A 12,155-nucleotide genomic window follows, 5' to 3' on the forward strand; every position below is an offset into this window, starting at 1 on the left:
ATCTTCCCTCCAAAGTGAAACTTTTCTATTCTCAACCTTTTTGCACTCTTTAATGGCAGACAAACATCCAAGGAATCAAACAGTGCTGCATAGTAATCCAGGGTCTCCATATATCTTGTCAAGAATGTGATTGGAGTGTGGTTTGCTTCATGTTCCAACACTGCAACTATTGCAGGTCTCAGAGATTGGATATATCTCAACGTACTTCACAAAAAACTCTGAGAATTTGGCAGCCTATTCAAATACAACACCAAAATTACTACAACAGTTTCTTCTTCCTTAGAGCCTTCAACAAATGGGTTGAACTCAAATGATGTCAATCCATGGCTTTTTGCAAAGCTACTCAGATGGATTCCAGTGGCATTCGGTAAATTGAGGTCTCTTCCAATTCCAGGTATGCTAAGGGCTGGAACATCTTCCCTATGAGACAAGAACTGAATCAGAGAAGACCACTGAATACCACGGGAGATATCAAAGTCTATTATGTGCAGATGGTTGTGCCCTTCAAAAGCTTCAATTATGGCTTGATTGGCAGTGAGGTGAGCAAATTGATAGAAGGGAGACACTCTATAAAAGGCTATCAATGAATCAAACTGCATCTCAGACACTTTCATTTTCTCATCTGGCTGCTCTGCATGAGCAATTTGTTTTAGAAGAAAGATGAGTTGATTTGCTTAAACTTGGCTGACAAGGCTTCTGTGAAGTAGGCTGCCACCCTTTCTATTGAATTCCCAGTTATACTGACTCTAGACCAAAGCTTCTTGAGCAGATTCATCGCCATGCTTTTGTTTTTCTGCAATGGCAGATGCACAGTTGAGGAGCAAACACACAAGCTGCAGCCCTGGAGATCCTTCTGCTTTTTTCCCATCAAAGATTTCACCACTCCTCTTCTTCAAAACATTCTGATTTTACTCTTCTTGGTAGTGAATAGCTCTAGAAGTTTTCTCTCTTGACACAAGAGAATTGCAGACTTACTCACTTATAAAACAACTCCCAGAAAGATGATATTTGTCCACAAATCTAGATCTTTTCCTTTCTCTACCCTCTTTTTCTTCAGATAGTGATTGCATTTCATTAAGCATAGCACCTTGAGGCCTTATCACGGCCTCTCCTTGGACGCCAAAGAAGTCAATCAAATCATAATCATCTGAGATGATGCCCATTTTATCAAGATCCATTCACAACCCACTTTCTCTGGTTCAAGAATTTACACCACCACCTTTCTTCCTCCTTTGAACCAAGGCCCAAGAAAACTCATCATACGTGTAAACACAAAACTTTTACCTTTTCAAGAATCTACAAAAACATCCATGTGAAAAACAAAACTTTCAAAAAGATTGAATGCAGTTTGACACTCCATGAAAAAATTCAAACCAGCTTTAACAAATGAATACAGAGATTTACAAAAAGATATTATTAATTAAGTATCGTTATTATCAACCCTTGAAGATGCCATTTTCGGCTAAGAACATGACGGGGTCACTAGAGCTTGCCTGCTGAAAACAAAAGAAAATATAATTTATTTGGGTGAGGAATTTTGTGTAGAAGAGGTATCAATCAGCCACTCGAATATATTAAGTATATGTGGCTGTTCGTTAAAGCCAGATGAAACCAATTTTGTCTTTGTTCTCAAAGAGAATCTGCCGAACTTAGGTCAACGATCGAAGCCATGAGCATATCCGTTGACATCCAGACAAACTCCAGTTAAACTTTGATGTCTTGGGTTCTCGAATATTCCCAGATTAATGTGTGACCATCTTATTGTTGAGATGCTTCAATGTATTGTTGTTTTCGCTGCCGAAATTCCTGCTCCTCATCTTTGTGATCTTCGCCATGATAACAATTGATTAAAGATCAAAGAGAATATCATTAAAAAATGGGTTGTAGAAGGTACGCAATTAAAATCTACGTGGATTAGGATAAGTAACAAGATGAAAGTTAACAGGGTCAAGGAAGAATCAACAAAGAGCTATATAACAAAGAGCTATATTATGGTAGGTGAAGGGGTGGGTAAGGAGTGATTTATCTTATATCGATGGGATGGATTCATTAGATTTGGTTTTCAATTAGTGAAATCATTCTTTTTTCTTGATCTTCATTTGTAGGTTGTTCGAAATGAAGAAGAGAAAGTAACCGATCCAATGAAGAAAACTTCTCAAAATTCAGCTAGCTAGAAGAACCATGTCCATACGAAGAGGTCAATCATGATTAATTTTTGCATACACCCGGCATAGAAATTGAGGATTATGGGCCAATTATAATATGAGGGAATCAAATAATAGAAATTTTATAAATGATAGCATATAGATTTTTGTTTTTAAGAAAACATTGTTATAGTCCATATATGATGAATTATAAAATTTCATTGTGCTAGTCCATGCAAAAAGATCAATTTGGTATCAACATCATTAAAAATATTGTTTCTTATAATATTTCCTTAGAAAATTGTTGAAATTTTAAATTAAACTATTTTAAAATTTTAAAAAATTTGAATGGAATTCATAGACTAGATCTTAAAATATTTATACTATAGAAACATTTCTCACAATTTTGAATGCTAAATTCACTATGTAGGACATGTTATACATATCATGAGCAATAAGCTTATAGCTTTAGAAGATGTTTCCTATGAACTTGGATTACTAAAGTTTCATATACCCCTATACACAACAATTTTTTGTAATTGTATATCCATCTATACCTTTGATTTCCTTCACATATTTATTAACCATTTTAAATAGATTTTGAGATGTTACATTCTCCTTCACTTTACGAAAAAAGAGTTGATGAGGCTAGTGGACATGATTCTGTACACTATACACATACATACATACCTAAGAAATATTATCTACTCTCACAAATTCATCTAAATATAATGTAATAAAAGCTTACAATTTTATTTTTTCCTTTACATCTGATTTTTCTAGTTCAATAGGACAATTTAAATCATTTCCTAGCCATTAGTTATTCATCAATGTGTGTTATGAAAGTTGGGAATGCCTATAAAAGAAAATATATAATGGATAGTCTATTATAGGAGACCCTCTAGTCAAAATATGAAAATAAACATTGAATTGAATAGTTTTTTTTCTATTTGTGACACTTACATTGTCTTTTCAAATTGAGCTTGAATTATGCCTTCACATGTAGCAATGTTTTCCTTTTTTTAAATATACTCATCATATTCTAGTGCATATTTAACTTGAAAAAATTATTCTCATCACTATTTTCCTTGTCCATCTATGATTTATTTTTCATAAATTTACCAATATATTTTCTATGGTGTCAAATTTTGGCTTTAATATATTGTCCCTAACATATCTCTAATTACAAATCTCTCACCTATATTTTATGGAACGGTTATCTTTATTTCATTCTCCACCAATCAAACAATATGTACTTTGACACCCAATCAATCTAAGAATTCCTTTATAGACCCAATTCTTGCCCTATTTTCTATTTTACCTTTCTTTTTCCCATTTGTGTTAGATATTCATTTTCTTGATCACCTTTTGAGGCTGATTTATTAATATTTTGATTCTTGTTGTGACCATAAGGCATTCCCTTGTTCCTTGATATATGGTGTAAATCTTGATTTTGTAGGTTGATATGCTACACTACATACTACGGAAGTATGATATTATATTTCTACATTTTGATGAGCACCCCTATGAACCACTTTAATAATTGAAATACTCCTCTATATCCTTAATGTATTAGAAAGTATTAAAATTTAATTGTGTTTAAATTCACCATTAAAGAATCAATATTAACAATGTTATTATCATCTCTAATAATGAAACTAAATATTCAAAATTAAATAAAGGAATCATAGGTCCCTAGGCTTTAGATGTATCACTAATAGTAATATCATATCTAAGAATGAAATGAAATGAATAAATTAACAAGAAATATTTAATATTCATAGAATTTAAAAAGAAACTAAACTTTCCTGTAGTATATTATCAATAAGTCAATAAAAAAAATAGAATTTTAGGTAGGAAGCATATACTAGACATAGAAGAAATCAACTAAAAAGAATAATAAATAATTCTTTCAAAGACATGAAGATTCAAAAATGAATTCAATATAAATTGAGAACATGATCAAATGTATAAAGAATAATTGAGAGTTTTATTTGTGTTCATATGAATTCAAATTTGATGAAACTTGTTAAGTTTTAAAATGATAGACAAAATATGGTGAATCTCATTATATCATACAAAGGTGTATATATACATTGGGTAGTGAATTTATCCCTAATATGATTCCCCATTTATCACAGGTAGGCTAACATAGTTAAAATATTCTAAGTAAATGCTTCAAAAATATGAATGTGGTTATTTAATAGTCTTCCTTTTATATAAAGGGTAAATATTTTCACATTTTTTTCTATTGATCTCATAACAATTTAATTCTTATTAATTAGAATTTTCTTGTCAATGAATACTTATTAGGACGTGTTTTGTTATATAGTTCTTTGTGTTATGGACAAGGAGAATTGACCTTGTTGTAGATAATAGAAGATAAAAATATTTTTTACATTTTTCTAGAGTTCAACTTCAAACCTTTCTTAGAGGTGTGGATTTTTCATACCTGTTTTAAATTGTTTTAAATTGTGTTTTTTAAATGAGATTTGGGATAGATTGCCTTATGTCATAGAATATGTGTATGTGTGGAGAAACGTGATATATTGATTGTCTTGGTTAATTAAATAAATATATGATCAATAAATCTAAATTAACATAGGAAATACAAATGAGATAGATCACTAATTTAAAGTGAAGACAACAATTAAATGTGTGGATAAGGAGCACATAAATCTAAAATAGGTGATCATGTTTTAAATTAATTTGCCAATACCAAATTAATTATCTTGGTGTGATGATTGTCTCAAAATCTTTACTATCTTAGAAATATATATGGCTAATCCTAAGTACTAAAAGTTTGATCCAAAATGATGTGAGCGTGATCTATTATATGTTATTGATTTGTACTATGTGGGAATCATATGATAGAATCTACATTGATAAACTCGCTTGCCTTTGGCTTCTTCATATCCAAGTTTGTTGAGATGATGTTTAAGAAAACCTTTGAGAAGACTATTATTTTGATAATTGAGTATGTTCTCCCAGGTCAACCCCCTTGGTGGACTGAATTAAGGAAGATAAGAAATATTGAAGATAATATTTTAAAAATGTCAATGGTTTGTATACAAACATGAGTTTTTGTCCTTCAAGATGTCAGAGTGTGCTATAATTTTTTTGTTATTCAATTTTTTTCTCCTTTCTTGATGATCCTTCCAATTATTAAATTATTTGCATATTGAATGTCTTTAAATGTCATGACATAGGAACATGCTGCATAAAACATGTGTTATTAGTCTCATAATGTCTAGTAGAAAAAGTTAGAAAGTATAAATTTCAATTTCAGGATCATTCTCATATACCTTGGGATTGAACTAAGTCAATCTGGCATAACATGGAACTGAACCACAAAGATAAAATGACAATCTTGAATTTAGAGGCAAATACATGGAAGTGAGTGCAAATGAAGATGAAACTAGAAAAATGTAGAATAAACATAAATAGAAATTGTTAAAAAGAATAATAAAACAAATAAAGACAAAAAAAAGGCTACAAATCAAACCCAACACAAGAATATACAATTTATCAATATATTACATTCTGCTAAAATAAACTTAAACACACAAATTTTCCAACTCTTATTATTATTATAAATAATGGAAGGAATTGCACTCTTTTATTTCTCTTTTTCTTTATTCTGTAAAGTAATCCCTGCATCAACCTACCCAATAAACCAATAAGCATATAAGTGCCTATCCACCATTATATTGCAAATCTGGCGTATATTTGCTAGTATTTTATATCTGATGTCAAAAAATATTATAAAGATTTAAATAGACATTTTCAATTATTGTTCAAAAGTCTTAATCTTTACAACGCCAAACAGATGCTAGAATCAATTGACGATCTTGCCATGCCAAAGACAAGGTCCTTCCTAAATCTTTCTGCAGAAGCTTGAACCCTCCTCCTCCTTCAAAGGAACTACAGTGCTGCCTTGACTGCAGAAGAAGCTTTGCTTGACTCACAGATCTACTGCTGAAACCAACCTGTGCAAATCCTCCTCTCTCCATCCTCCCCTTCCATGTCTCCCACTTATCATGGGTTTCTCTTCTTCCCATCATTTTCCCAACACCATCATCTCTGATACTGTTCTTTATCTGCTCCCCAAGATGAAAAGTCTCAATTCTAAGCCTCTCTGCACTCTGCAATGGCAGACACTCATCCATGGAATCAAACAGAGCAGCATAGTAATGAAGGGACTCCATGAATCTTGACAAGAATGTTGTGGGGCTCTGGCTTGCTTCATGCTCCACCACAACAACTATCTTAGGTCTAAGAGACTCAATACTTCTCAATCTGCTGCAGAGAAGAGTCTGAGAGCTGGCCAACTTATTCAAATACAGAACCAAGTTTACTGCAACAGTTTCATCTTCTTTGATCTGCAGGCTCTCAATTGAGATTCCTTTTGAGGTATCTTCAAGAAAAGGATGGAACTCAAAGGAGGTCAATCCACAACTGTGTGCAAAGCCAGTCAGTCGAATTCCAGTGGCTTTCAGCACATTCACGTCTCTTCCAAACCCACTTATACGAAGAGAAGGAACATCTTCTTCCTCAGACAGGGACTGAATCAAAGAAGACCATTGAATACCATGAGAAATATCAAAATCCACTATGTGAAGCTTCTTCTTGCCTTCAAAAGCCTCAATTATGGCCTGGTTTGCTGTGAGATGAGCGAATTGATAGAATGGAGAGACTCTGTAAAATGCTATGTGGGCTTCAGACTGTAATTGATCTGGGTCTCCTGCAACCACTCTGTTCTTGAATAATGGGGTGGGTGACTTCAATTTGGCTGACAGAGCCTCTGCAAAATGGGCTGCAACTCGTTCTATTGAATTCCCACTCTTGCTAACTCTTGAATAGAGCCTCCTTAGCAAATTCTCTGCCATGTCTTTCTTGTTCTCTGCAATGGAAGAAGCACAATTGAGAAGCAAACAGATCAGTTGCAGACCAGGGGATCTTTCTGCTTCTTTAACAACCTTCTTCTTCTGCTGCACAAGATTTCTACTTTGCTTCACCAAAAGATCTCTTTTATCTTTTGTTGTGGGCACAAACAAATTGGGTGCTCTGTAATTCTCATAAAAATTCTCCTCATCTCCACGCAAGGCCTTCACATGCTTAGATTTCTTCCCTTCTCTCCAATCTTGTTCAGATGATGAAGGTGACGACCCAGATTCATTGAGCTCCAAAAATGGCCGTTTTGGCCTAGAAATCTGAAGCCTTGCAATGGGCTCTCCTCCTCGCTGAAAATAATCAATCAGTTCATAACCATCTGAAATGAGGGCCATTGGAAAAACTGATTGAAACCCGCTTCAAGCAATTCAACAGGACATCATTTCAAGACTTTAAAGAGCAGCAATATCATAAATATAATCGCACGTAGATACTTGTACCGGCAGAGGATGTGACAGGTGCGCTAAATTCCGGGGCGGTGAAAACAAATATGGAATAGAATACAATGGGTAATGGGATTTAGTCAATACATGTTGGATCTTTGTTTGCACAAGGCATAAATCTCTGCCGGTTGAAGGATGGCATTGGAATAGATCTCAGCCGGTTGAACGAGGGAATCGGAATAAATCCGCCGGTTGAACAATGGAATAAGTGCATGAATCTGCCGGTTGAATTAAAATATAAAGTTAAGGTTTGTGGAATAAAACTCATTGATGTGAAGACTCTTCGTACACCGAGAGCATCTGCCGTTTCAAGCCAAACAACTTGAGAACAAATTTGTGCTATTCGTCGTGTGTGATGAGAACAAGAAGCTGAAAACAAAAGCTTATCGAGAGAATCTCGATTGTGATAATCACGCAGAAAAAATTGTGGAAGTTGCAGACTTATTAACCTCGTTTTGGAATGAATCGGAGTGTTGGGCTATTCCGGATATCAATGATCCTTCCGATTGTGGGTTGACTACAAAAAAGTGCGCTCGGTGTTTAGAGATTCCCTCCATAAAATGTCCAACTGAGTTTGGAATGTATTTGATGCTACATCAACTTTAGCATTGTTTTTCCCGGACCCAAAAGGGCAAAATTCCTCTTAGAACTCACCACCATCCACAAACAACATTACTAGAATTTAAAATGTTTGTTTAATAGAGGAACAAGAGTTTCATATATTTTTAATAGTATATTAAAAAAAAATAGGTAGAATGGTATCACACAGTATCAAAACAAGATTAATAAATATAAAGAATTAAATCATCAAGCAACAAGAGCTATAAATCTAATATGTGGTTAAGGTAAATCATGGTCATCAAGTTTCTATCAAGAATGTCTTTGTTATCAGAGATGGTCCTTCTTATAAAAGATTGTACTAAAAATAAATATGTAGGGAATATTTACTACATATAAAAAACACAATAGAATTATATTCCATGAAATAACATATTTGCAATTAATAAATTGTACGCATCTTCAAGAGGGAGACCTCTTAGAGAAAAAGTCAATAGAATATAGTTCAAGGATGCACAAACAATAAGTTATGACCTATATTTATACTAATTTTATTCAAGGTGACTAATGTTTCCTAAGCATATTGAAGTATCCATAATAGCTCAAGAGATTAATTATAAAAGATATGCATCGAAAGCTTATATTAAATAAAAAGAGTTAGGACTAAGGGGTCCTAATATCCTCTCCCCCTTGAGAAGTGTTCTCAAAATTGAAAGGAAGGAAATTATTATTGAAATTGGTGAAGGGGTTCCCAAGTAGCATATTATGGGGGTAGAGCATGCCACTGGATCATGACCTCAATGATGGTGTGGTTGTGAAGTTGGTGAGAATGTGTATCTAAGATAACTCGTGGCTGGAGAATACTAGAGCCTTCTACACTGAGCATAGGAATAATTTGAGTAACAACCTATTGGCCAAGAGCTTTATTCAAACAAGGCTTGCAAGACATAATAAACATGAGAAGAAGGTGAGGGTTCCAACTTATAAGTGTTGAGATCAATCCAGCAAAAAACTTTGAAGGGGCCATAAAAGTGAGGAGAAAACTTCTAATAGCCCTTCAACTTCAAGGATGATTTCTTATAAGGCCACAACTAGAAGAAAATCATATTGCTAGGCTACAAGTTTGATCAACTTGTTGCTTCGTGCATATTGAGCCATGTGGAGGTTTTCTTGAAGGATCTAAAGAATAATATATCATGTTCAAAGGGTAGTATCCACTACATTAACTAGAGAACTTATAAGAATGTAAGAAAGAAGAAATGGTAGTTTCAACTCATAAATTTCATCATATGGAATCATTTTTATGGTTGTATTGATATGAGATGTGCATTGATATTTTGGTGATTGATCTATCTTAAAGAGGGAGGTTACTAATTGGAAACAACTATTTAATCTCTAAAATGTACACACCATTATCTCTTATACATTATAAATACATTATAATAGATACTTGATGCATTCTAGAGAGTGGATAGCCATCTCCCACATAATAAACATCTCAAAGGAAGCCAACAACTTAGTGATGAGTTAATAGATATGAATTTTGGTATGAAATTGCAATGCAACATATGTTTTTTCATTACTTTCACAATTTACATTTTCAAGGAAATAGTAAATGATGGGTCGAAATAGTTAACCAATTTCACCCTCTGCAAGTTTAAATTGTAGCTAATATCCTTCTGGTAATGTTATAGATATTAGGTATAAATGCAATTTCTTTTAATATTTCCACAAGATCTTTCTCAGTCTGTTTACCTCAAAATTCCTTTTACCAACATGCTCATTCATCCAACACAATTGTCGTATTTAGGCATTGTATTGAGTTTGGTAACAAACATGTTCCTTGTGTACTTGCACAAAAATCTCATGGTATGATTAATCTACAGTCATAGTTAATGGTGTAGTGGAGAAGAGCTTGCATGCTTTAGCAAATAAGAGGTTCGAATAGAATGTCATCCGACTAATGAAAAATCTTAACCTAGACACAATGATAGTACTTTGTATTTATCCCCCTAGGGAATGCGTTCTCCCTTTCATTCTTTTTTCTTACATTTATCACTCTTCAAAAGTGAAAGATCACAAGAACAATGAGGAAACCAATCATTAAAATAACTACCAATTCAGATCTTGATGCCTGATATTTGACTTGCTAAATTTTGATCTATTGTGAGGTAATTGTTGGGATATTATACTACAAGAAAAACTACAATAGTAGTAGTAAAGAACTCAATATAACTAAGTAGAATAGAACTGTTATATTACTCATTCTATTATATTATTATATTCAAATATATAATGGTTGAAGACTCAACATTTTTCTTATAATAATGCTAGTTTGTTTGATAGTTAATTAAATACTCTTGACAACAAACTAGATTATAGACACCAAACTACAACAGGTCTACAACTCATACTCAAACTCATATGACATATAAATAGGTTGAGAATAATTTAGGTACAAATTAATCTCTAACAAGTGCATCAAGATGGGGGACCAAAAGAGGGTCTTAAGATGCCACTTTTTTCCGAAATCAGCAAAGTTTGATCTTTGATGAGAAATTGAAGATAGTTACACTCAAAATTTGAAGATGCAGCAAGAACAAGAGTTATAGTTCTCTAAATCTACTTTCTAAACTACTATTTTTTACACGTTATTTTTTGACAAAAAAAAATACACTAACAAAATAAATTATAGATCAAAACTGTAACATACACAAAACATGAAAAAAATTACATGGTTAGATAGCTAAGAGAGAGCTTAATGTCATCATGACATTTTTTAATTTGCATTCAAACACATGCAAACTTCATGTGGAGCATGCTCAAAAATGTGTGATTTTTTTTTACATTTTCAAAAAACACATATTTGGGCATGAAATGGTCATCCAACCCCTTAGGTTGGATGCCCAAGGCAAATCCAACCCAAACGGTTGGAAATTGATAAAAGCATGTGTGCATTATTTGAATGCATTTCATAACACCGACACCTTATTATGCACTTGTGTTATGAAAATGCACTAACATAATGAGGGCACATTATAATGTGCTAGTAGTATTGTCTATATTGGATCATATCTCTTTCCCATTATATCTCTCCCACTTCGATTAAGGCTTAGATTTAAGGGTTGAGGATTGATGATGGATAGTTGAGGTTGTACCTCTCACTCCTTACCTCCTTCCCTCTCTACCAATACTTCTCTTTGTCTCTCCCTATGTTCTCTCTCTCTCACCTCTCTCTCCCCTCTTTAGGTTTCTCCCACCCTCTCTCCTTGTCTACCTTCCCTCCTCAATCCCATCTCTACCCTTGCCTCCCTCCCTCTCTTCTTTTATCTCCCTCTCTTATTGTTTCTAGCCCCTCTCTGTCCATTCTCGTAGAAACTACCTCTCCATCCCTTCCACTTTACCCCCTACCTCTCCCTCCCCATATGAATACCCACCTCCATCCTCCTCTCTCACCTCTCTCTTCCTAGGCTCTAGGTCTCTCACCTCTCTCTCCCTAGGCTCTAGGTCTCTCATCTCCATATCTATCCATTCTCTCATTATTTCCCTCCCTCTCCACCTCTCTGCCTACCTTCTTACCCCTCTCTCATTGTGAACTTTTGTCTCTCCTTCACCTCTCCCCTCTCTAGGTCTCTCACTCGCTCCCTTTCTACCTCTCCCTCCCTCCTTACCCCTCTCTTTCTCTTTGTTCTCCCCTCTCTCCTCTTCTCTCTTCCTTCTCTCTCTAGGTGATCACCTCTCCTTCCCTTGTATAGGGTTTAGGGTTGAGGGTATTTATTTAGGGTTTAGGGTACAATATTGATGGTACATGGTTTAGGGTACATAGGGTTAAGGGTATTGCTCGTGTTGATACTTCCCTCTCTCTTCCTCTCCCTCTCTCATCTCCTTCCCCTCTCTAAGTCTCTCTCTCCCTTTCTCCCTCTCTCCCTCCCTCTCCTCCACTCCCTCCTTACCCAAATCTCTACCTCCCTCTCCCTTTCTCTCTTATTCTCTCTCTCTATTTCCCCTCTCTAGGTTCTCCCTCCCTCCCTCTCTACCTCTCCATCCATGACTCATT

At 34.5% G+C, this 12,155-nt stretch overlaps 2 protein-coding genes across 2 annotated transcripts; both read right to left on the reverse strand.

Moving 5' to 3' along the window:
- Positions 1–206: 206 nt before the first annotated feature.
- LOC131048380 (scarecrow-like protein 23) lies at positions 207–1,163 on the reverse strand. Its single transcript, XM_057982324.1, has 2 exons — positions 980–1,163; positions 207–631 (listed from the first exon to the last, which is right to left on the reverse strand). Exons 1-2 carry the CDS (start codon positions 1,161–1,163, stop codon positions 207–209), a joined length of 609 nt encoding a protein of 202 aa, XP_057838307.1.
- A 4,787-nt stretch (positions 1,164–5,950) lies between these two features.
- Positions 5,951–7,747, reverse strand: LOC131048381 (GRAS family protein RAM1). Its single transcript, XM_057982325.2, has one exon. It carries the CDS (start codon positions 7,430–7,432, stop codon positions 5,951–5,953), a length of 1,482 nt encoding a protein of 493 aa, XP_057838308.1. The 5' UTR covers positions 7,433–7,747.
- Between the last annotated feature and the right edge of the window lie 4,408 nt (positions 7,748–12,155).

The sequence above is a fragment of the Cryptomeria japonica genome, chromosome 8 (assembly GCF_030272615.1).
Source record: "Cryptomeria japonica chromosome 8, Sugi_1.0, whole genome shotgun sequence".
NCBI classification, from domain to species: Eukaryota; Viridiplantae; Streptophyta; class Pinopsida; order Cupressales; family Cupressaceae; genus Cryptomeria; species Cryptomeria japonica.